At 39.2% G+C, this 24530-nt stretch overlaps 1 protein-coding gene across 1 annotated transcript; it reads right to left on the minus strand.

Moving 5' to 3' along the window:
- Positions 1–77: 77 nt before the first annotated feature.
- On the minus strand, positions 78–23580 carry tnfrsfa (tumor necrosis factor receptor superfamily, member a). The gene is made up of 10 exons (XM_049603931.1): positions 23322–23580; positions 12207–12375; positions 9537–9668; positions 5138–5249; positions 4837–4970; positions 4636–4737; positions 4509–4555; positions 4090–4371; positions 3913–3949; positions 78–3133 (listed from the first exon to the last, which is right to left on the minus strand). The coding sequence occupies exons 1-10, from the start codon at positions 23352–23354 to the stop codon at positions 2832–2834; spliced, it is 1350 nt and encodes a 449-aa protein (XP_049459888.1). The 5' UTR covers positions 23355–23580; the 3' UTR covers positions 78–2831.
- Positions 23581–24530: the final 950 nt, after the last annotated feature.

The following is a 24530-nucleotide window of genomic DNA, read 5'->3' on the forward strand; positions in this document are numbered from 1 at the left end:
TGGGGTGTGTATATTTAACAGTAAGACAAGTTAATTTGTGTTATTTTTGTCTTCAGAAATTTCACAGAAGTCAAAAATGGTAATCTGTACAAAACATTTATTTGAAATTGACATAAAAACAGCTCATATTTGCATAATTTATATCTGAAATCCATGACAAGCAAACAATAACTAAGGGAGAAATGGCTTAACGGCAATTGCTGAACAGAGCATTTTTACACAAGTAAGAGGAAGTTAATTGAACAGCTTAGGACTTGCAATGAAATATGTAAAAGTAAAAACACAGAAATTATTTTTAAAAAAGAAAGACATACACTCACAGGAACTCCCACAGAGTGAACAAAACATGCACTGGAGCCTATTCACGGCTACGCTACTTCAGGAAAGGCTAACAGGAATTTTCAAAGAAATAAAGTCTGAGAGTCGAGAAATGTTTAAAAGATGTCAAAGGGAGAATGTAAAGTGAGAGGGGTGTATGAGATCCCTAGAAATTGATGCCGGCTGTATTTTCATTGTCTGTCAATAGATGGCAGTGCCAGCACTGTAGCATCACTCTTCAGCAATAATATAAAACTCTGTAACTCTTTCCTTTATACATTAGAGACTGCAGAAAAATGGGCAAAATCTAGTTTAAAATGTCACAACTTCAACAGCCAACTACTCTTGTCGCTGTGTCTGTTGTTCTTCATAACTTCATACCTCACTATATTCATTTTGGTTTGTTAATAGAGCTGCATATATACATAAACACTTTGTGAGGCTTTAATGCTCTCTGGACATTTGTATGTACATGTGACAGAATGAGGGAAATATATTTGAGCTTCTTTTTAAATCCAGAAAAGGTTTCCTTCATCTTGTCTGAGTCTAACCAAGACAACACAATCCAGATCTGTATCCCATGTCACCGCTGATGGGTACAGACAGATTATTTATTCAGTCGCTTCATTATAATGCTTCGACTCATCAGGTTAGTCCTCTAAGTCTGGTGTCACCTCAGCTCCGATTTGAGGTGACCCATTCTGCATTTAGCATCATGAAAGCTTCCACACTCTGCTGACTGTGGTCTCCTGTGGAAAAAATGGCACACGTAACATTGACACAGTGACAGTGTGGACCAGAGTGCTACACTAAGCACAGTGCAGCGAGCAGGAATAGAGTTTAACTCAACACTACAAGTTTCAACCATACCTTGAAAATGTTTGATGTCAGTCATTTAGCCCTGAAGCAAAACACAACACGAATATAGTGTGTGCCTTTTTTCCAGGGACGTTTGTTTTGGTAATGGTATAAATAATGAAAGTTAATTATTATTCATTACAATAAATATGTCAATAAATAAAATGACCTTTGAAGTTCTCCATACTACATGGAAACATTACGGAAACATTCGACTATACTATTAACAGTTGTTCCAACAGAAACAGCTTGTGAAATTTCTTCTACAATGTCGTGTGTGTATAATAACACTGAACATATAAAAGACTGGACAACAAAGACTGAAAGTAAATCTCCAATGTGATGTGATTGTAGGGATGGGACGATATACGATTTTATTGCGGATTGCAATAAAAAACACCCATTAAATTGATATTGGTGACTTTCCATTATTAGGATCATCGTAAATATTATGCCCAGCAGCACCCAAAGAGCCTGCTGGGAAACCAACAATAAAAAAAACACTACAGAAACAGGCTGCATATGCACCAACCTCAAAAGAACGCAAAAGATCTTAATCAAACATATCTAATATCGAGAGATACGATGCCATACCAAATAGCTGAAAAGCCTGTTTTTTTTAAATTATTTTTCACTAAGTAAAAATGTGTGGGTCCTCTCTGGGATATAATTATCATATTAATGTGAAGTGATTCCAGTATGTTTTAGTGCCATATTAAGAGTTTTAAGCATATTTTGATCATTATTAGGATAATATGGTGAATCCAACTTATTATGTTCAGGATAATTGTGACTTGAAATTTTCATATCGTCCCATGCCTACTTGATGGTACAAAATCTTTATTAATCACTATGTTCTATGAACACGATGAAATCATGATAGCTAAATAAATTTAGATCAAGTGGCATTAAAGAGGTAAAACATTTAGATTAGTATGGCTGCACATTGACCCTCATAACAAATGGACAATATTTTCCTACCACTAGTCAGGAAAATGTTCATAAACTGTTACATGTGGTTTCAGAGAAGCCTAAATCTACAAAACAACAAATAGAGCATGACTGTAGTTTTAAATCCTACATGTGCCAGAGGTCAGTGCATCAAAGAGGCACAGTATTAGTGACATAGCTAATGCCACTCCTACAAACCAGTGTATATCCTTGTCTCCAGGTAGTGTAGTTTGATCTGGGTAGGGGACCAGATGAGTGACACATGCCCGGAGACATCTATGCTTTCAGTATTTGGATGCATGTTGCTTCATTAGAGCCTAAAACATGCAGCCATTTCTCCCTGTGGAAGCGGACACCTTCATGTTCATCTGCTCTCCTCTTGAACACATATTCATGGTTGTCTTTGGTGGTAATGTTCTTAAATTTGACCACAAAACTTTTTCTTCATTTTCATAATCACAACCCCGCATTTGGCAAGTAGTCAACATCTTCAGAGCTCGTTTGAATGCGGCTCGGCCTTCCCCTTTTTGTGTTTTTCTTTTTAAAACTACTGGCTTTCGAATACATGGCTGCTCAGCCACAAAGAGGTAAGCCTGTTCGTGAGACACGGTGTCCACCGACAGTGTCTGTGTGCTTTTAGTTTTTCTTGCATTAAGTACTTTGTGTTTACTTCATTCGCAGTCCCCCCCCGGTTACTTCAGCTTTCAGGGTGTGTCTGCGTGCTTGTAGTAGCCTCTCTGCATGGCAGCAGAGGCGATGCACTCAGCTGAGCGTCGCTGGTCCATACTTAGCAAAGCGTCCAACAGGTCGTTAATGTCGGCTTTCAGTCCCTGCCGCTGCATCCAGCTCTTCAGCAGTTCATACACTTTGTCACCAGGAGCGCCATTCTCTGCAATCCGAATGCTGTTGTCACTGACTCCAATCAATCTGAAAAACTTGTTGTGGATCCGCACATCCAGGTACTCGTCGAACAAATCAAAGCTCTTCTTGAGGGATTTTTCTGACCCTTAAAAAAAGATAAAAAGATACAATTTAGATTATGAGATACAAAATGGCACGATGTTAGCTGCTGACACAGAAACTCCGGATCTAATGTTTATCTTGTCATAACACCCGTTGGTACGAAGCCCCTAAAGTCCTCAAAGGTGATATAACTTGCTCCCACATGGTAATATTTGCTCTCACAAGGTAACTTTTATGCACAAAATCATACATGTCCCCACAAGATAATTAACTTGTGCACACAAAATATATATTTTGGGATTTTAGGGGCTCAAGAAGTTTGTGTTTGCTTGCAGTGGACCTGGATTCTTAACACTAACTTCCAACTAGGTTAAATGTTTAAAAAAAAACCTCACATGGGAATCAATGCTAGGACAAAGTCTTTATATTTATATATATCTTTCCTATGTGGGAACAAACATGACATTTCAGTGCATTTTCCTTCAGGGGGTACATACATTAGCATTTTTACAGAGGATCATACTAATCTGTTAAGCCATGTTTAATTTAGCATGAGAAAAAAACAGCAAACAGCAAAAAAACCCAAAAAAACAGTATGTTCCCCCTGAAGCCTTGGATATGTCCTGACTCTCATGAGATTATTAATCTATCAAGCAGATAATATGAGATCTTGAGGAGTTCCTGTTTATTTGACATCCCGTGGGATGATGTGAACTGCAAAAAAAGGGCTGCTTTCTGTATACAGCTGCATTTTAGCACAAATCAAGTGGCATAAAAGGTCTCTCAGCAGGGAATTCTTTCCCTCCCACTGCAGAATCATACCTTGTAGTGGCACCAATCGATGTCGCAGAGGATCATCCTGCAACATAAAATACAAATATGAGGAACAGTGGCACAGATGATTCAAATTCAAAACTAAATACCAGAATTAAAACACAAATTTGAGATCTGTCTGATGCTTTTTTAAAATCTCAATTCCTCCTGCCAGTTTTCCCTCACCATGTCTGCAGGGGGCAGTCTGATGGCAGTGGGGCTCTGGTGTGGGGTGTTGCCAGAGGAAGCTGCTGTGGGCAGGGCTGAGAGGCTAGTTTGAGATGAACTTGTGGTGTTGGGCAAACTGTCTCCTAGTCCTCGGTCCTCATCTTCGAGGGGAGGAGAGGCCTTGGTCATCCCAGGCTGGGTCTCCTGCAGCAGGGGCCGTGACTCTGGGCGGGATTCTTCTCCCTCCAGACCTGCATTCTGATTATTCTGTCTCTCCTCTGCTGTGGCCCCACTCTCGTCCTGACAAAAACAGTGACAAATTGTAGCACAGATTATCTATCTTCATTGTGACTGCTAACACACAGGAATAACCAATATTCTAAAGCCTTTAAAAAGGTACACAACATGAAAAAATCAAACATGAAACAATAACTTACAATAGGAATCTTCACAATTTCACTGGAATCACAGTGGCTCTTTGAACCTGTTAAAACAGATAAACAGCATTAGGAATACATCTTTCACAAGGGAAACAGTACTGCAAAGATACAGTACACAACTCACATGGTAATTCACATGAACGATGCTTGATGACAAACCACCATACAGCCAGTGCAATGATGATGATGATGACGATGATGACCAGGAAAATGCATACTGGACCAACTGGAAAAATCAAACATAAATCAGTAAAGATGTACAGTTACGTTTAAAAATAGCCTCCAATGTTGAGCAGAAGGGGTTTGCATGCATCACTGAAGTTACCTATGTCAGCAGGAGAAGTAGGCGTCGGTGTAGGGATGGCAGGGAAGGTTTCAGTAGGGGACATTTCCCGTTTTCGACACTCTGTGTTAGAAAAGGGAGTGCACTTCTTCACCTCCTCCTCCCCTGATTTACACCTGTAATGTTGTAAAAAAAAAAAAAAAAAAAAAAAGTATTATTCTTATTCTGATTTTTATTCTGGTTTTCTGTCAAACCTTAGGAATTACATCCATTCAGGAAAATATGGATATGGTTCATGAGTAGAACTGAAAACTACTCCAGGAAAGAAGTAAATGACACTTACTTGGCACAGCGTTTGCAGACTTCACAGGCCTGATCTGGGACACAGAAAGTACCTGGTCTGCACTGGCACCTGGTGTCTGTGGTTGTGGTGCAGGGTGCAGTTTGAATCTCATCTGTGGATAGTGAAGTTGTGGGAAAGATGAAAGACATGGCAGATGTTTGTTTGCTTGTGAAATATAACAATGAGGGCATACAATGATGTTTTAGTGAATGACACATCAACAGACAGGAGTCTTAAAAATAAGTGATAAAGTTGAGGTGTAACTTTGTGAAGCAAGTAGACTCATAATAACCTGTGTTAAAAGAGAGAGAACATGATGGACTTCTTGGCTAATTTGTGAGCCGTCAGCATTTATGTGGTAATTTTTTGCCCCCACCCCTCAAAAAAAAGTTAAGTTAGATAATTGGGTTTCCAATTATGTCTCTCTCTTAGATAAAACTTTAACAAGATAACAAGGGATGAAGAATCTGGCATGGTTCATTTATTAAATTGAGATCCATAAAAGACAGTAGCCCTTGCCTTTAAGATACAATCACAATTAATAACAATTCAGCAGTCCACCTCCACAGGATGACCTTTCACAGAAATTTGATGCCCATGCTCGCCAATTAAGGAAAAAGTGTTGGGCCGGTTTGGTTGCAAAATGCGAGCACACTCTTATTATCTTAATCTTCTTCCAAACTGATTTTCCTATGATTTTATTCAGACAACTGAGCTCATTGTGTGGCAAGTTATGAAGTGTTTTTTAAGTGTTTTAAAGAATTCTGTGGAGTAGCTTTTCAGATATTCATTTATAGCAAAACTTTATGACCCTTTCCACCTAAATGATGACATGCGTTAGTCAACTTTTCCACAGGTGAGAGTTACAACTTTGCCCGGGTTACAGAGTCCACAATTAGTCATCTGTGGGCAAAAACACTTTGACACCTTCATCAGGAAATTGGGGAGGAGCGTCAGCAACACTCTGTTGATGAGCTGAGAAAAAGTGTGTATTTTATTGGGGGATATTCTGTCTTCATCTGTCCATACATTAACTTCAGCACCCTTTGCACTCTGTATTACACACTTTTTTTTATATCTTTACATAGAAGTTAAATGTTTAGGTTTTAGCTTTCTTGTTCTTTGTTTAAGGTCATTTCGGTTTATGTACATTGAGAGTAACAGAAACCAGAGTTAAATTCTTTGTATGTGTACACATACTGTCTTTTGTTTCCTCAGTTTTTATTTACCAAAGTATTTTTAGCAATTCTTTTTAAAGTTGTTGTTTTTATGTCTTGTGAGTTTTAATTGTTGACTTGTAAAGCATTTTGAAAAGTGCTTTATAAATAAAGAGTATTATCATATTACTTTGCCGATAAATCAGATTCTGATTCTGACACGTGATGGCATATTAAATTGAGTTTACTTGTCGCAGCCAGCTGGAAGACTTAAAGTAAAGTGAGAGTAAACACTCCAGAGTTTGTCCTCTCTCGGTCTATCTTAATTCTTAAGGTCTGTCCTGTCATCAACCAGAAGTGACTATCAATGTAATGATCATAATGACCTAAATGGGCCTGTATACGTCACAGCTGTGACTTATGCTATGCAAGACTATATAAGGAGTGACTTGATGACTCGTAGCAACAATCTGGATTGTACAGACATAAACACATACACAGACTGGGGACTTGTCACCAAGCAGATTCATGTGGTGTTTAAAAGTGTGCTTAATCTAGTTTTTTGAATTTCCAAATCTTTGCATAGACACATGGGCTTTTGTTGTCTTTTACTAAAGTATAAAAAATATAGTAGGCTGACATTTATATTTTCATAAGTTGCAAAAGGCAAGCAAGAGACTATTTACATAACTACCTCATAGTGTTTACTTTTGGCACATATCGTAAGTTATGGGAAAACTCCTCCTTGCCTTTTCCTCTTGTCAACATTCTTGTTTTTTGAGCTGGCTAGTGTCTGCACTGGCTGTATACACAAACACTCAGTGACCACGACAGTGTTTACCAGAGAAGGTCCTTACTGCTACTTCTGCCAAGTTATTGGGACAATGGGTATGATTGTTATACTTTTCATGAAATACAACAATCAAAATTTAATGACAATTTTCCAATAGAAAACAATTTCCTTCTGGGGCCGTTTTGTTTATTTCTAAAGCCGGGGCGTAGACACTCTGACATCTCATTTATTGAACAGCTGTTAAACACTCAGACGTGCAGCACACTATCATCTCTTGGCGATTGTAGAACACACAGTTATTTGAAAATAACAGCTGATTAACTGTGGAAAATATCACATCAAAAAAAAAAAAAAACTTTTAAAGTGTCCATGGTTTGAATTTTGTTGAGTTCCTCACAATGAACCTACTGATTTAAAAAAATGTTCCTTGTAAAATTAAAAAAGGCCTGAGTGTATAATAAGTTGCACACAGAGTTAAGTTGTAGTTAAACAGATGGACTTTGACCATGGAGATGACATTGTTCTGTGACTTGATCTGTTCCGTGTTTTCACATTTGTTTGCCATTTTATCAGTTCTATAAAGCCAGAAATCGAGTTGTTGTTGTTGTTGTTGTTGTTGTTGTTGTTGTGTTTTAGTTTAAATTGCCAGTGGAACCATTTCACAAAGCGTTGACAAGGCAGCATTTTCTGCTTCCTTCATGCTGTGCTGAAGAAACCCATTTATATACTGAAAATCGTTGTGTCGTGTTAGATACAGATTCTACATAGAGCCTGTTGTACTATTGCACAGAGCAAATGGTACTGTGACAAATCATGGTTTCCAGTTTTGTTACATAATTATGCTCAGTGTAACACATGCAGGGGAGAGCAACAAAGCTTTAGATAAGATCTGAGTCAGAGAACAAACCTCCATTTAAAAATAAAAACATTCAGAAGTGGCAGTGGCAGTAAATACTCAGCTACCAGTCAAGCAGCTGGCGTTTTGAGGAATATACTATAATTTCTTGATTATGTTATTCTTATTAAATTGGCAGGTGCTTTGTATAAATTTGTGTGTTGGGGGTGGGAAGCAAAATCAGAGTGAAGTGTCTGTTTGGCCCAGTCTGAATTTGAATAGCTTCTTCTGTGTGCTTCCTTTCTAATCTGAGCAATTTATGTAGTTGACTTAATCTGAACAATACCATATATGAATAATAACATGTTCTGAATGAAAACCAAAATTAGGCCTATGTTTACAGGTAAAATACTCTCCACATCATTTATCATAAGGCTTTGCTTTAGAGAGACAACATGTGAAACAAGGGCTTTAACTTCAAGAAAGCTTTGCCTGGCATCATAAATGATTCATCAAATCAAACTGCAGCCTTGTCAATTTCAGGTGTTTCCCAACAGGAGGTTCCTAAGTGTAGCGGCACAGTTCATTGAAAGTGCAAGTGGTCCAAGAACAACTTCTTAAAATTTGATTCACATTTCCTTTGCTGTGTCCTTATCAATTATTACATGGTTGTAAATAAATTAAAACTAGAGCAAAGCACACAAAGCTCTATCTTTAAACAGCAGTGAATGAGCACAAAACACATCCTATGTAACAGTAGTCTCTTTTCTGCAGCTCCAGCCTTTCATTGGACACAAAGACGCCCAGTGTGGGAGACAATGAGACACGGCCACACCCAGTTCAGCCAGGTAGGACAGACACACAAGCAAATCTCTTGAGACGGGTAACATGCTCACATTCAGCCCATGAAACAAAACAACAAAGACACGCCCTGCTACTCTGTGTAACATCATAAGATCACATTTTCACGAGTGGATCTGAAAGGCGGGGGCACAGACAAAAAGGTATTAACTTTCCCAAACAATATATCTTTGACACACTGGAGACTCTACTTTGGAATTAAAGGGCAAGTCAGTTATGTGTTATTTAATTTCTTATTCTTCGTTTCTTTTCAAAACAACCTGGGAGTTATTTTCAGTGTTCAGCTATGACAAAGCTATTTCCTGCTTCAACCTGATGTGATGTAGTTACTGTAGCTGTCCATAAATATATATTTACAGGGCACTCGCTCCATTGCAGTAGACATATCTTTTACAGTCATCCATATTTGTCTTTTACACAATTGTAGTAACCAACAATTTTAATAATCGATTGATCAATAAGTCTTTTTCTGCACAAAATATAGTTTGTCTTAGTATTTGGGGTTTTGGATGGATACTCGTATGAACAAAAATGACTTATGACAACAACTTAGGCTCTGGGAACTTGATTCTCGATTTTGATGCTATGTGCTGACATTTTATAGTTTAAACCATTAATCACTGAACCAAGAAAACAATCAATTGACAACTAAACAAAGCTGACTTGGCAACACAAATCATTAATTCTTCCCACTGACTCAATAAAAATGATGATATTGTGAAATTCACATCAAGATGTGAACAGTCTGGTTACCTGAGCGGCAGTGGGTACAGGGCAAACAGCGGTTCATCCCATTGGAGTGCTCTGTGTAGGTCTGTCCATGCTCACAGGGAAGACAGGTACCAGGTTCTTGGTCTCTTTCACATCCTTTCTGCACAAAGGTTCCTGCAAATCAAACAATAAAACAACAACTCAAGACAAATAAACACAAAATACAGGCGATTAAACTATCTGTGAATCTTGACTTTAATGTGGTGTATTTCCTGTTGATGTAGGATGTTGGGACAGGACATACCACAGCGATCACACTGTGTTATGTGCATCTGTACTGTAAACCAACGGAATATCAGCAAAGAAGAGAAGGGCAGTTTGATTTGATAAAAGTGCAGAGGGACGGGACTTTTTGAGTTTTCTTTACTTGAACGTGATTCACTGCGTTAGACGAGATGACAGGTTTCCTGGAAGCTAATGTGCCCATTTCATGGGGACTGGAAAAAGGACAAGAACCGATTCACTTAGCTACACAGTGATTTGACTTTCTCCACTGGTCGACCGTCATGCTCAGAATTTTTATACTCAGTTCACGCATGCCATGAAACCACATGAGAGAGACAGAGACAGAGAGATCAGCTGCGACAGATACACTGCTTTCAGATGTCATTGTCGCCGCTCATCTTCCCGCTGTGTGTGCGCACATCAGTGTGTGTGACAGAGGGCTTGTGCAATCTTGAATTGTGCACTCTCTTGTAATTCTACATTGACAACTTCATAAGATATTAATGTTATAGTTTAATCACAGTTGTATTTTTTAGCCAAGGTCTACCTTCAGCGCTTTAACCATCCCAAAATATATTTTTTTTCCATCCCAAGGATTTAACACCCTTAAGTTATAGCTCTGGACACAGTAGAGAATGGGAAAAATGTAACAGTGGGCAAAGACACCAAGTATCAAGTAAATAAAGTATTAGTATTGAGGTTGTTTCAGTGGTAATACAGTTTGTTTTAGCTCAAGTTCAGTGTGGGTAAATCTGATATCCAATGTGCATTCAGGGAAAAAAAGCATTAGCCTGGTTATATAAAAGCTCATGCTGACAAAAAGAAGCTAACATTTCATACCATTAAGTGGTCACAGAGGTTTTTAAGTATGTGGTAAAAACTGGCAAGAATGCAAAAAAACAGAATCAAAATAACGGGAAAATGGTAGAACCCAAGAGACACAAATATTTTTCTGCAAGCCACAACCAAGCAGTGATGTTCTGTTGTAATTAACTTTAACCTTTTGTCTTCATCTGTCTGCATACTGCAGATTTTCTAAAGGCCTCATTGCCATTGTTACTGTAAAAGGAGATTTCAGTTATAAGAAATCAAGTGATTTGCAAGAGCTCCTGCTGAAGTGTCTCTCGGTTTGTAGGCTTCAAGGTCCTCTCGGTCAAACTAACACACACAACAGGATAAAAGTAACATTAAAGGAATATTTCACCCGCAACATGACCATTCATTTATCAATTAGTTATGCCGTGTTACCTTGAACTTTGAAGAAAACTTTGTTTTTCTCGCATGCCTTCATGGAAAACAGCAAATATATTGAGTTACTAATTGATTGGGATCCTGTTTCCAAATTCTCAAACAACTCGTGCTGTATATAACGAGTCTAGTTTATCCAGTCGTACGCACAGGACTTCCCAAATAGTTTCCACAAAAAAAAACCCCATTAGTATTAGAGTCTGGCTTTGAAGAGAGCACAGATAAGTTTCACTTTCAGTACAGTTTTAAATCATAAGGTTTGAGCCAAAGACCATGTGTTTGGGAGGTACTGAGCATACAACTGGATGAATGAGACTTGGATTATACTGCATGAGTTGTAAGAGAGGGTATAAACAGATGTTTTGATATAGTTTTGCTCTTGTCAAATGTGGTCCCCAAACAATCAATTAATCAATACATATGTTTGAAACAAAGTTTTCTTCATGAATTCAAGGTAACACGGCATGACTAATTGATTTGCCAATAGTTATTTTGTGGATGAAGCATTCCTTTAAGGTTTTATTTACTTAGGCTTCTACTTGTCTGTGCGCATATAATTTGATGAAGAGGCATGTGTTTTAGAAAAAAGACATTAGTTGATGAAGTTAAAGTGAATGTGAACCAAACCACAACCAAGAGTTGATCAAATACAATTATTTCTTAGAATTCAGAAGGGCAAATGAAATAATTCAATCAGCTAGCAGCCGCATGGAATAATTGCATCTTGGCTAAATATGTTCTGTGCTAAAAAAAGTTAACAGTGTTACCAAATTCTTTACATAATATGGATGGTACTTTTAACTATGTGGGACTTAAAAATAACCTCTATTACATATTCTGCACTTTTCCCCCTTACTTTATGCTTCTCTCTGATCTGCTGAGTTGGAGCAGTTTGTCCTCTGCTCCTGGCCATCACGCATTCTTTCCAGACCAGGCAGAGACAATTTGCAAAACTCATTTGGGACACAGTTTAGGTTATGGGTTTGACATTTGACTCATTTTTTTCACACAGAATGTCATTCCAAATATTGGCTCTCGCTTCGTTATAATAGAAGACAGAGATAAATCAGGAAACAATTCAATTTGCTGATCAGGGGGAAATTCAGGCTTAAATGTCGCAGCAGGCCAACATTCCTCGTATGGTTGGCTGTATATTTTTCTTAATGCGATTCTCCTTACCAGCCTGGCAATTGAGGCAGCAGAGTCCCTTGTGGAGGTACTGCTCGTTCTCGACACATGTCCTGTGTCGTCGAAGGGTGAGGTTCTTGTTTTCGTCGCTGGACCACTGAGATGCTGGAGGTTCTGCTGCGTGACAAACCAGCCCGATGAGGAGCGTTGCCACAAACACCTGAATCATCAAGGTCAGGGAGAGAAAGATAGGGGGGGTAAGACAAAAAAAGGTATTACTTTTGTGTATCAATAGTAATAGTATAAACTCACCCACTTAAACTCATTAGATGGAGAACAGTAAAGAGGAGAGTCTATCTTCATAGGAAACCTTGTGTGAGCAATCTACAACTTAATTTGAACCATCTGATCTGAACATCTGCCGTGGGAAAGCAATTACGGGAGCCATCCAGCTGGTCAGATCTAGAGGCAAAACAACCCTGTGTGTGCAGGATACAGAGGTATACAATAACTGCACGCAGCGCAACAGGCAACCAAACTTAATTACTCCATGATCTGGTTTTCTTGGAGGAGAGGTTTAAAAAGCAGAGACTCTGTTTCCTCTACTGTGGGTGTAGGAGAAAAGGTTTGATAAGGTATCTCGGCTAACCCTAGCACAGTGCCCATATCAAATGTGATTCCAGAAATCTATTCATGTGCTAGATAATAACAGGCTTGTATAGGTGGGGTACTGAGAAGAATACAGCCGAACACTTTAGTGCGGCCCCCAGGCGCTGGTGTTTATTCACACACTTTTCACCATGTCAATGTGAGAAGGCCCCATTCATTGGCAAACAACACACTTTAGTGCCTCTACTTCAAATGACCCACATTCTTAAACCCCGGCTCTTTGAATGCCACGACATGTGACACCGCCATGAAGCGCCTCAAACGCAATGCGACACCTCCTGGGTAAATGAGAGGCCTAGATTTGGAGGTTTTGTCTCTCCTGTGTGCAACCAACCCCCCCCGTCCACCTCCACCTCACTCGACCAGGAGAGAAAGAAACAGGTTAGGGTGGAGAGGGCCGAGTTGAGAGGGAGCAAGAGGAGGAGGAGGGTCGATTCAAAGTGAGAAACTGTAGACAGCAAGTTGAAGAAGGGATGTTCTGCAGGGAATAGGTTGTCTAAAAAGACAGTGTGGGAGAATGAGAGGAATAAAGACTGAGAATAGATAAACAGAGGTAGAGAAAGAGGGACAGGCTGGAGCTGAGACTGACTCCTGACGCTAGCCTTGGCTCTCTGGAGGGCCGCCATGCCTTGTTGTTCAAAAGAACTTTCCCCTCTCCCTCTCTCCCTCTCTCTGCCTTTTCCCTTCTTCCTCTCCCTCTGCTCACGTCAGACTTTCCAAAGACGCTGAGAGGCAGACGTGGAGGGGCAGACGGCCGGCAGAGCAGTCACAATCACACCATTTAGATCTATCCAAACATTCTGGGGAAGGGGGGGCAGAAGAGAGAAGGAAAGAGGAGGGAGATAAAATGAGAAGGGTGGGGGGGGACTAACAGCTTGCATGACACAGGGTGAGTCTTTAGACTTGAATACACTATGTGTATGACTGCAGGGTGGGGGATGTAGAGAGACATGGACTTGGGGAAAGAGTAAGTGGAAGGCCGTGTGAAAAGGCAAAAGAGAAAAATCTGCTTATAAGCACATGTGCGCGACAACACAGTGGAAAGAAAAGATGGGAAAAAAGACAACTGGGAAAGAATGAGCTGTCTGAAGGTAACCCTACACTTCTACAAAGCACAAGTAGAATGTGAAATTGTGCTTAAAGTCCAAAAATATATTTATCCAGCCGTAAGAAGCTAATAATTCACGACGGCCAGTCAAAAGTTCAAACTCAGGTGTCTCTTTGACAGTGAAGTAGACAGCATAGAGATGACATCATTTCCAGTCTTTGTTCATTCCAGGACCTTGGACTCAAAACACTCCCAGGTGCAGCCGTCCTCAGTGGCTGACCTGCTATGCTCAGCAGTTGACAAGTTGGCTGCACAGAAGATCCAATCTCATTTTATACAAGAGAAGTAGAGATGCATCTCCTATTATTTTTATTATTCATTAATCTGCTAATTAATTCATGGATAAGTGTCATATCACAATTTTCCAGAGCCCAAGGCGACATCTGCAAGAAGCTCTTTTCTCCAACCAACAGTCCAAAGATATTCAGTTTACAATGATATAAAACAGAAAAAAAGAAGCAAATTTTGCAGGTAACATTTAGCTATTTTTTACTTTTATCAAGTATCAAAGTAATTGATTAATTTTCTGTGGAGCAACTAATCAACTACTTGACTAATTGTTGCAACTCTAAATAGATGAAGAACAAACAGCAGCCATTCATACTGAGAATGGTTGCTACTGATACAGACATGATTGTTACTGCCATGTAATGCCATTGTTACTGTTTAGAAAGCGCTGCCCTGACACGTATGTCACACTGGAAGCTGACGCTGTTGTGTAACACATCACACCTCTTTAGCTTCCGGAATGCCGGCATGCTATCTGAAATCACACACTGGGGCAGCATGATGCCTGCATTATTTGGCTCTGTATAAAAAAAGCTAAGCTGACGTAAAGAAGGGCCTGTGTAAAAAGGATTATGATATAATAAGGATAAAAGCTGTAAATCCTCAAATTAAAGAAGCTCAACCTGATAATGTTTGACTTTTTGACTTAAATAGATAATAAAAATAATTGACGATTACTAATTCTGTCAAGCAACGAACCCGTTACGGATTGTTTCAGCTCTAAAGAGACTGAGGACAAACAACAGAATTTGCTACTGAGAATGGTTTTAAGAGGGACAGCTTTATAGGATGGCAAGAGTCATAATCACTTCTCTGTGTGCAAATGTGAGAATCAAAAACAATCTCCATCCAGCTATTTTATTTTGTAATAAACCCAGTTGCGTAAGTCTGAGGGAATCCCGCTGTGTGGTATTTCTCAAACTCAGCCTGCATGCAGACAAGAAAAACGCCATCAACATGTGTCCAAATTAATGTCCTTAGGCTGCTAAACTACATTGGCATAAATGCACTGTATACATAAACACTACGGGCAACCACTATGTGGCTTAGTTTTACCTCTAGAACCAAGCGAGGAGGAAGACTAGAGTGACCATAACCTCAGTGTCGAAAGCCCTCCAAACCCACAATCCCTGGAAACTCTCCAACCCCCGGCTGAAGTGGTTCAGTCCACTTCACAGTCCTCTCTATCCTCTGTACAATGAGTGGGCTTGGCTGCAGATTATTTGGTACAACAGCGTCCTATTGTCATGCTTTCAGTCTGTATGTATGACGGGTTAGTACTGTGCTTGTGTGGACGTAATTAAACTAATAAAAGTTACAATAAAATAATGAGGGACAGTCTGTTTATCTGACAACAGTAGCTCTCCTCCACATCCTCTAAACACTCTGGGTTCTTCCAAATTGCCTTGGCACAAACACTACACATGCCATGTACACTGAGAATGCATTTGTGACTAAATGACAGGACATCCTTTCAGCTGACCTGGGTTATCAATGGGCCATTTAGAGGGCTATGATCACTCCATATCCCTGAGGGAATTACAGTGAGCTCCATTATATAAAAAAAAAATGGAGAGAAACAGAAAATGCAGTGAACTCTTGCACACACTCAACACAACACACATACATATAAAGCGAGGGGGGCAGGGGGCTTATTTCATATTGGACAGATGATTTCAATCATAGCCAAGTGATAAGACATGATGTACCTCATTATACTTCTGTATGCCGAGAAAGACCTGACTCTCCATATCATGCTTTTCTTATTAGCCAATTCTTTTTTTTAATCAAATGCGGGACATTTATGGCAGTTACGGTATAGTACATCCATACTTCGACATTATGAGATAGAGGAAAATACCTCTTAAAAAGGTAATACTTTAAATATCACTATGCATCTTTTAAGTGCTGATAATATTATGTTACAAATATCACTTTATGTCACTCATAATACAAACAGCATTTTAATGCATTCAGATGACTTTTTTCAGCTTACTCCATAGGAAACCATTAAAAAGATGTCACTTTGTAGTTTATTCAATTCAGTTTTGGAGTGTAACCTCAACTGCATGATGTTTCGTTTATTTGACAAAACTTCATCAGTTCATCGGATTATTGATGGTCAGGAGCTGAATGGTCAAACTAACGCTAATTATCAACCATTACTACTATATTTATTTATTAATTACAACAGATGATATTTAAATACTCCAGCACATCACTGCCTGGAGGATGGAACAAACATGTTTTCTGCCACAGCTGTTCATTGTAACACATCATAAGTGACTTAAATATGAAGCACTTACTTCAGTTCAAATGTCAACGGCATGTGTCTTCCCCTGACTTTACCACAGCTCAATCTTTATAAAACACCATGGCCTCCCACATCCACAGGAAGGAGAAACATCCACCGCATCTCGTAACAGCAGAAGTGACGCGATCTGCCTTACAGCTGCAGTGTTAAGACACAACTTGTGTGAGAGTTTAAACATTGTACCAATCATATCCTCAGTGATCATTCTGTCTCTTTGTCAATTAAACAAGAGAAAGCTGATGTGTTGCACAATAGGTCCAATTTCTATCAAACTAAACCCCCTCATTTAAGAAGGACAAACCAGAGAATGTTTTTTGGCTAAAAAAATGGCTATAACAATTCATTGATCATGCAAATAGTTGATTGTTTTTCTGTTCTGACTAATCATTTGTGCTCTGTGCAGTTAAATATTGGCTTTGTGCTTGACTGATTCAAAACCAGAAATTAACAAAGGCTGATATTTTATGGTATTCACCATTACCTACCCATAACTGCTCAGTTGTCTTGTCTAATTGCATGAATAAGTCTTTATTTATACTGTCATGTTGTATTCAGATGGCTCTTTGACCCAAAAGGAATGCAACAGATGAAGTAGAATCTGAACATGAGATTAACAGCAAAATACCAGACAGAACAGGAACACTGTCTTGTAACGGATGTCTTCCGTAATATCATTAGTGTATCAGTAAAACTTACGTCTGATATTAGTTTGGCATTGTTTTGTTTTTTTTAAACCTAAATCTAATTTAAACAACACTGCACTATACTCTACAGTGTTCTCAGTAACTGTTTGTGTAATGTACAATTTTAATCCCTCGAGGCTGACCTTGACAGGACAGTGAAAGCTCTCTGCTTCACAGATGAAGCCTGGCATTCCCTGAAGATGGGGGGGGGGGGGACCATGACTGACTTTTCCAAGAGTGATGAATTACACTGGCATCCTGTCTGAAGACATGTACAACTCAGCTTATGTCAAGAGAAAGGAGTCTGACACATGCTACGGCCCTGTAAATAAATCCAAGTTCAGCCAAGCTCGGAGACATTCATCATTATAAAGCCAAATGATAGAAAAAAGAAGAGAATGACTCCCATGTCAATTTGTAGCAGTTAGGGAAGAAAGTGCTCATAGTGTGAAAACCATTGTTAAGTCACAAAAATTGCACACACACACACACACACACACACACAATATCAAGCACTCATACAGTGTATGTGTGGGAGCGTGTGAAAAGCGGCAGCCCCCTCCTCTCAGGGAGCACAGGAAGCTCAAGACAATACAGAGGCTTCATGCAGGGTTCAGCTCCAAACTGTTCCCTCCTCAGCAGCCTGCCTCAGAGCAGGCCCAGCACCCGATTGGACCCACAACATATCCGCTAGGCTGGATATTTATAACTCAGGGAAGCTGCAGCTCCACGACACAAATTCTTGAGTTTCCTCAGGAGGTATGCTTCACTGATTAGACAACAGTGACAGTGTGTCACGAGCAGGTTAGGTGACATTCACCTTCGTATCAGAGAAGAAAAAAAATGTAAAGACAAAAATAATCTGTGATGACGACAGTTATAATGAATTTCCTGGCAGTTAATGTAAAACCACAAGGTGGTGAAATGACTGACACTCTGACGTTACTGTTGACCACATAAAATGGGCCTATTGTTTTGATGACTGAAAGAGAGAGGGCTGCAGAAAGTTCGAAGGTTTCAAAAGTTGTAAGCAGGTGCAGTGTGACACATGTTCCATTTGTTTGTGTTGTGAGGTTGAGTCGGTCTCCAGTGTGGTTTCTAAGGGTTGGCTGCTGAGCTCACACATGAACAGAACATCATTCTGAGTCATACAGCATGTTATTCAGGGACATTGAATTTGAACGTCCATCCACAAATTGAATTTAGAGATCTGTGAGCAGTGGGGCTATTAACTTAGCCATTTCAAATTCTGATTAGGCCCTTCACAGAGAAGCTGAGCAGCGACTCATAAGACAACCCCAGGAGGGTGAGAATGAAAAGAGCAAGAAAGGATGACTAATAGATTAAAGAATGTGCAGGAATCCATCACCTCGCTCTAGAGACAATCACATTAGCTCCATTAAAGCTTGTCTTTGTGTTAAAAGGAAAAAAGTCCATGAAGTGCTAGCAGTTTATAGTCTTCTTTATAAACACATCACAGCAAAAATGCAGAATATGTGGCCGGTGTAGCACGTCAACAAGCCCTTAAGTGACCATCAATAGCTGGAATTTATGTTGGATTTATGTCTTTGTAAACAGAAGTCCATTCTCTGGACAAAGGTTGAGTTTGCTTAAAGACTCTAAACTTTTGTTATAATCTGCTCATTCATCCAGGAGAGCAGGAAGTCAGAGGATAAAGCACTGAGGCAAACCTTAAGCCACTCTGGGTTTTTATTACATCAAATATCTGAAATGCCGCTTAATGTTTACTGTACCTTTAGTGTAGAGCTAAAACAACTAATCGACTTGTCAATCTTCAGAACATTAATCACCAATTATTTCAATAATCGATTAATACTCGTTTTTTTAAAGCAAAAATACCAAAACTTCACAGACTGCTACGTCTCAAATGTGTATATTGCTATTCTTTTTTTTAAGGTTCTCTTTTATAGTACATTGATTTTTTTTAATAGCTTTTTTCAGTATTTTTTTACTACCATGGACTGAATGATAAACTGATTAATTGGGATAATAATCGGCAGATAAATCAATAATGATAAAAATAACGTCTTGCAATATTTTCAGCTTATTGAGGATGTAACTAAATTATTTTCATTATCAGTTAATCAGCTGGTCACCTTTGCCGTTTATCAATTGATTGTCAGTAAGGATGTGCATTTTATGCAATTTCGAGTACTTGCATTAAATTATTATCAAATACTTAAAGAAATCTAATAAGTGAACAAGGAACAACAATGAACACCCTAGCAAAAATGCAGGTAGGAGTTAGGGTAAGCCTACTTCTGTGCTACACAGACTGTAGAGATTAGCACTGATACGTTTAGTTTTACATATCACTGCACATTCATTTAATTTATTTTGTTGAAATACTTCAAACAATACTCCTATGCCTGATCGCTTTTCTGCCTGTAACATTAGATAGAGAAATATCTAACTAAAAATGTTTAATGTTATCACTTTTGCCTCATGGATCTGTGCAGATATTCACAAATACATCATTACATCACTGTATGCTATCCACCCACCCAAAAATGTGAATTTTAATGTAGAAAAGGATATGTTTTCTTTGCCACTGCTAATTGTTAGGTCTACAACTTGTCTAAAAGCACTAAAAACATGCTTCAAATTGCTTGTTTTGTTCAACCAACTGCCATAAGTCCAAAGATGTTCAGTTTATGATCACATAAAACAAAGAGAAGTGGCAAATCTTCACAATTTAGAAGTTAGAACTCCGAAATGACCGGCATTTTTTGAAAGTTATTTAATCCATGAATCAAATACTAAAATAGCTGACTTTTTTGTTGTAGTCAGCTGACTAATTCATCACTGCCAACATTTGCTGTTACGAAACGTGACAGCACTTTAAAGGTGATTTCCATTTAGTTAATGGTTTTCTCTGGATCAAATGCAGTACGGACAGAATCACAGAATCTTTGAATAAGTATTAATAGTGCTGCAACTAACTATTATTCCCATTGGAGATTAATCTGCCATTTGAGTCTATTAAAGGTCCAAAAGATGAAAATATTAATCACACTTTCTCAAAACCCAATAGGATGTCTGCAAGATGTTCTTTTCTCCAACCAACTGTCCAAAACCCAAAGATATTAAGTTTATAATAATTTAGGATTTAGGGAAAACAACAAACTATCACGCTGGAGCAACAGTGACAAGAGAATAGTTGGCATTTAAGCTTAAAAAATACAGAAATGACTACTTGATTAACAATATAGCTAAAGAGCAACTGACTTATTGGGTCAGCTCTACTGAAACGCCAACATTTGCTTTAGTGGCATTTGGGGAGGAAAACATAGGAGTTTTGTAATAGTGATTTCCTACTACTTTATGATTTTCCTCTTATTTAAATGACAAATGAATAGAATGTTTTCAAATATGTATTACACTGACATAAAATACACCTCTTTATATTTGCACACAGATGACAAAAAAGCCACTACCTTCTAACATGGAAAAGTATGCTCTCCAATGAGCATTACACTTCCATCTTTAAACATTGTAAAAAAGGTAAAATAAAAATAGAGAAGTGGAAAAAGGGAAAAAAAGTGCCAAGAATATAAAAACCTTTGCACCCTTTGGCAAACAGTGTCCATTCCTATTATATTGTCCTCAAAGTGAAGAGTAAACCTCTAACTCATGTGATTTGACCCATCAGATGACTTCTGCACACATGGGAGAGTTATGTATGAGAGTACTGCACCTCAGAGTACTTCTTACACTGTCTGTGATGGAATCTGTTGCTATTTGGATCTAAAAAACACATCAGATTGGAGCTAGGTGACGTTAATCTGTTTATCTAGTGATGTTTGACACACAGTAAATTCTCCCCACTTATCTCAGAGCGGGACCATTCATGTGTGAGCTCTGACTTGCCTCTGTTGGTATGCATTACATGAGTGGGACGCACCTGAACAGGTGGCACTCCCTAAATGACTCAGCAGGTCTTTGATACATGGAGAGTGATTCACGATGCCGCCAACAACAACAACAGCAACAGGCTCCTTCAGAAAACATCGAACCACTGAGCCGATACAAAGTCGCTAATGTCCACTCTTGAGATTTAATACCTGACAGGAAACTGTGGCAGGCAAACATAAAAAGGCGCAAAACCACCTGGTATATGACAGTGAGTTGGTTGCACCACGTTGCATCATTCAGTGTCCATATAACCTCTCTAAGCCACAGGCTTGGGTATAACTGTTCACATGGTCACTAAGCAAAGCAGCAATAAGCAACAGTAAGAGTATGACTCTAGAGTGGCCAATTTGTTGACCACTGCTTAGTCCCCAGTGACACAGTTTGGCCTCCACTTGTCCCAGATGTCAGTCCTGCCCTTGTCTGTGTTGTCCACAGAGACATGGAGGGATATTTCCTGTGTGAACCAACACCCAGACATACAGTAAGCAATCAGCGATAACAATCTAGTGTACATTTGCATGGGCATGACAATTCTCAGAAGTAAATTGATGCCACTAATATCAGCATATCTGTGTACTCTAGACAGGAAGTTTACTGGACGGCCAGGCACGTACACTCGGGCAATTTGAAGGGGTGTGGGGGGTGGAGGGGGATTAGGGAGAGGGAGGAATCGGGGTGGAGGGTGGAGGGGAGGGGGTGAAGTTTCCCCATAGTCCCTTAGCAACAAGGCCTGCTGGCGAGGCCTCCAGAATGTACCGTGGTTTACAGAAGAGATAAACATTGACTTTGCCACCCGGAGAAGTAAATCTGATTTCAGTAATGGAACACTGCATGACTTAAAACACAGATCAGACAACGCAGAAAACAAACATTAAAGCTCCAGGCACATCAGCAGATGTTACATTTACTTTAGTGACTACATTTACAGTGAGCAGAGCTACAGAAGGCATCTGTGATGAAATGCCACAACATTGCAGTTTAATGACTAACACTGTTGCCCTGATCAACCACAAAAAAAAGCCAAGCCTTAATTTGTTCTGTCATTAGGAACGGTGATTCATTTTCCATTTCCTATCTTATACTGCAACGTAAACCACTAAAATGTTTGAAGGGACCCTTCTAGTGTCCCACACACACTGCACATATTTTGGATGAATCCAAAGAACCTTTAATGAATTGGCTACAGTTGAAGGCCTCACAGTCAGCACACAGTAGTGTCAAGCTTTGGTGCTGCACAGATGGAAAAAACAACAGCAGAGGAATGAAAAGACGTCTCTGTGAGGTTCTAAGAGTGGAATAAACTTAACTGGAAAATCTGTTGGGAGAACTTTGTAGCTTTAATTGACTAACTGGCAAGGTGAATTCTTGGCTTTTCTGAGGTCAACGTGATTACAGCTTCAGACATGTTACTAAAAAATCCCTGTGCCTCTCAACACACACTTCTTTACGCAATTTGATTTAAAGTTCGCTTGTGCAAAAGTGCACTCACACAGCCTGCCATAGCTGCAGTGTACTTATTAATAGCGCCTATAGGGCCAGCTACATCCGCTGTGACAGACCAAGAGCCATCATATGCTGAATGTCTGAACAATATGACCACATGATGTCCAACACAGATGGTGGCTGTAATATTGAGGCTGGGGAGACTGAGTGAATGATACAGCACATGTACACCATCGAGCACAGACACAAGAGCCATCAGATGAGTTAATCAGGGCAGAAATAAACACTTTAATCAATAACAACAACAAACACAGTGTTGCTTCCTGTGTATGTGAGCTCTTGCGGGACAATGAACGGGCTTGTTTCATCTTCTCCAACAAGTTCACAGGCCTGGCAGTGATTTCTGCTTCCATATTAACAGCACAGCTTCACAAAAGACTCTAAGTTTGTCTGGCTTAAGCTTCAGCTTTATGAGACAGTGGGTATTTGATGTTTTTAAACATCTGCTGACGTCCTGGCGACATTTTGTATCATCATGTTATTTGTATTAGTGGCTAAATAATGTAACTGTCCCGCCGCGAGCGCGTTTCACATAAGAAGCTATCCAAAGTTAAACGCATACTTTAAGCACTTAAATAAAGATAGCATGAGTGGCTGTTAATCAAAGAAAGTGATACAAATTCATACAAGTTAGTATTCAGGGGGTTATTGTCGTTTTTACTTACAGAAAGTTTTCCGACCACCGGACCGAAGTTCATCTTGGGAACTTCGAGATGAGAGGAAATCCCGGCGACTTCGCGTAACAAACCAACCAGTTTAAAGTCTCTAAAAAACACAACTACAGTGAAAAAGCCAAACGCCGCACAAGTCCAGCTTTGAAACTATCCGTCGCCCGGTTTCTTTCATGAGTTTATTCGTCACTGACAAAACTTTACAGCGTTTTTCAGGGAGCGGAGACAGACCCGGTCTGAGCAGCACGGGGGATTATTTTTTTCACTCTGGAGCTGCATGTGACGTCAGACTGTGCTGGAGCCAATCACAACATTTCATCTTGAATATTAATTGGCTTAAGTTTTCAACAGAGGTAGAAAAGTACTCACATGTTTTGTACTCTAGTAAAAGTAGCATTACCACAGTGTAGGAATACTCACGTAAAAGTCCTGCATTCAAATCTGAAATCTTAAAGTGAAAGTAAAAAAGTAGTAATAATGCAGACAGGCCAGATTTTTATGATTAAACTTTTTATTGCTTTTTCAGCATTTGAACAAAAAGTGCATTACAAATGTACAAACAACATTCAAAATTAAAAGCCAATAAAAATAAGGGAAAAGAAAAGGACATTCATATTCTTCTCAGCAGTACAACACAGGTTGTCATGCAACATTTATACCACATCATATTGCATCTCAGTTAGTAAATAAATGTAGTAAAGTAAAAAGTACAACATTTGTCCCTGAATTGTGATTAAGTAAATGTATAAAGTAGCAGAAAATAGAAATACTTAAGTGAAGTACAAGTACCTCAAAATTTTTTACTTGAAGGTCCACTGTGTAAAATTAAGGGGGATTTAGTGGCTTCTTGCCATGAGGATTGCTTATTGCAACCGGCTGAAGCTTCTCCTTGTTCTCCTTGTTAGATTTCTTTCAGTGTCTATTGTTCAGGATGGTTTTGACAGGGGCTGTATTATCCACAGAGGTCTCTTTCTCTCAAAAACAAACAGAACAGGTGATTAAAACCAGTATAAACACCTAATAAAGCAGTTTCAGGTTACAAATCAATGTTTCTCTGATGCTGTTTGGCATCTGTGCTCACCTTTGTTCTTGGATAACTTAAGATTCAGACGTTCGGGAGGTTGTAACTAGGAGCTGAATTTTCTGCAGAGGTGTCCACCTCTCCAAAACAAACAGACTCGGTGGTAAAAACACTGAGTAAAG

This window comes from Epinephelus fuscoguttatus, linkage group LG18 (assembly GCF_011397635.1).
Source record: "Epinephelus fuscoguttatus linkage group LG18, E.fuscoguttatus.final_Chr_v1".
Taxonomy (NCBI): domain Eukaryota; kingdom Metazoa; phylum Chordata; class Actinopteri; order Perciformes; family Serranidae; genus Epinephelus; species Epinephelus fuscoguttatus.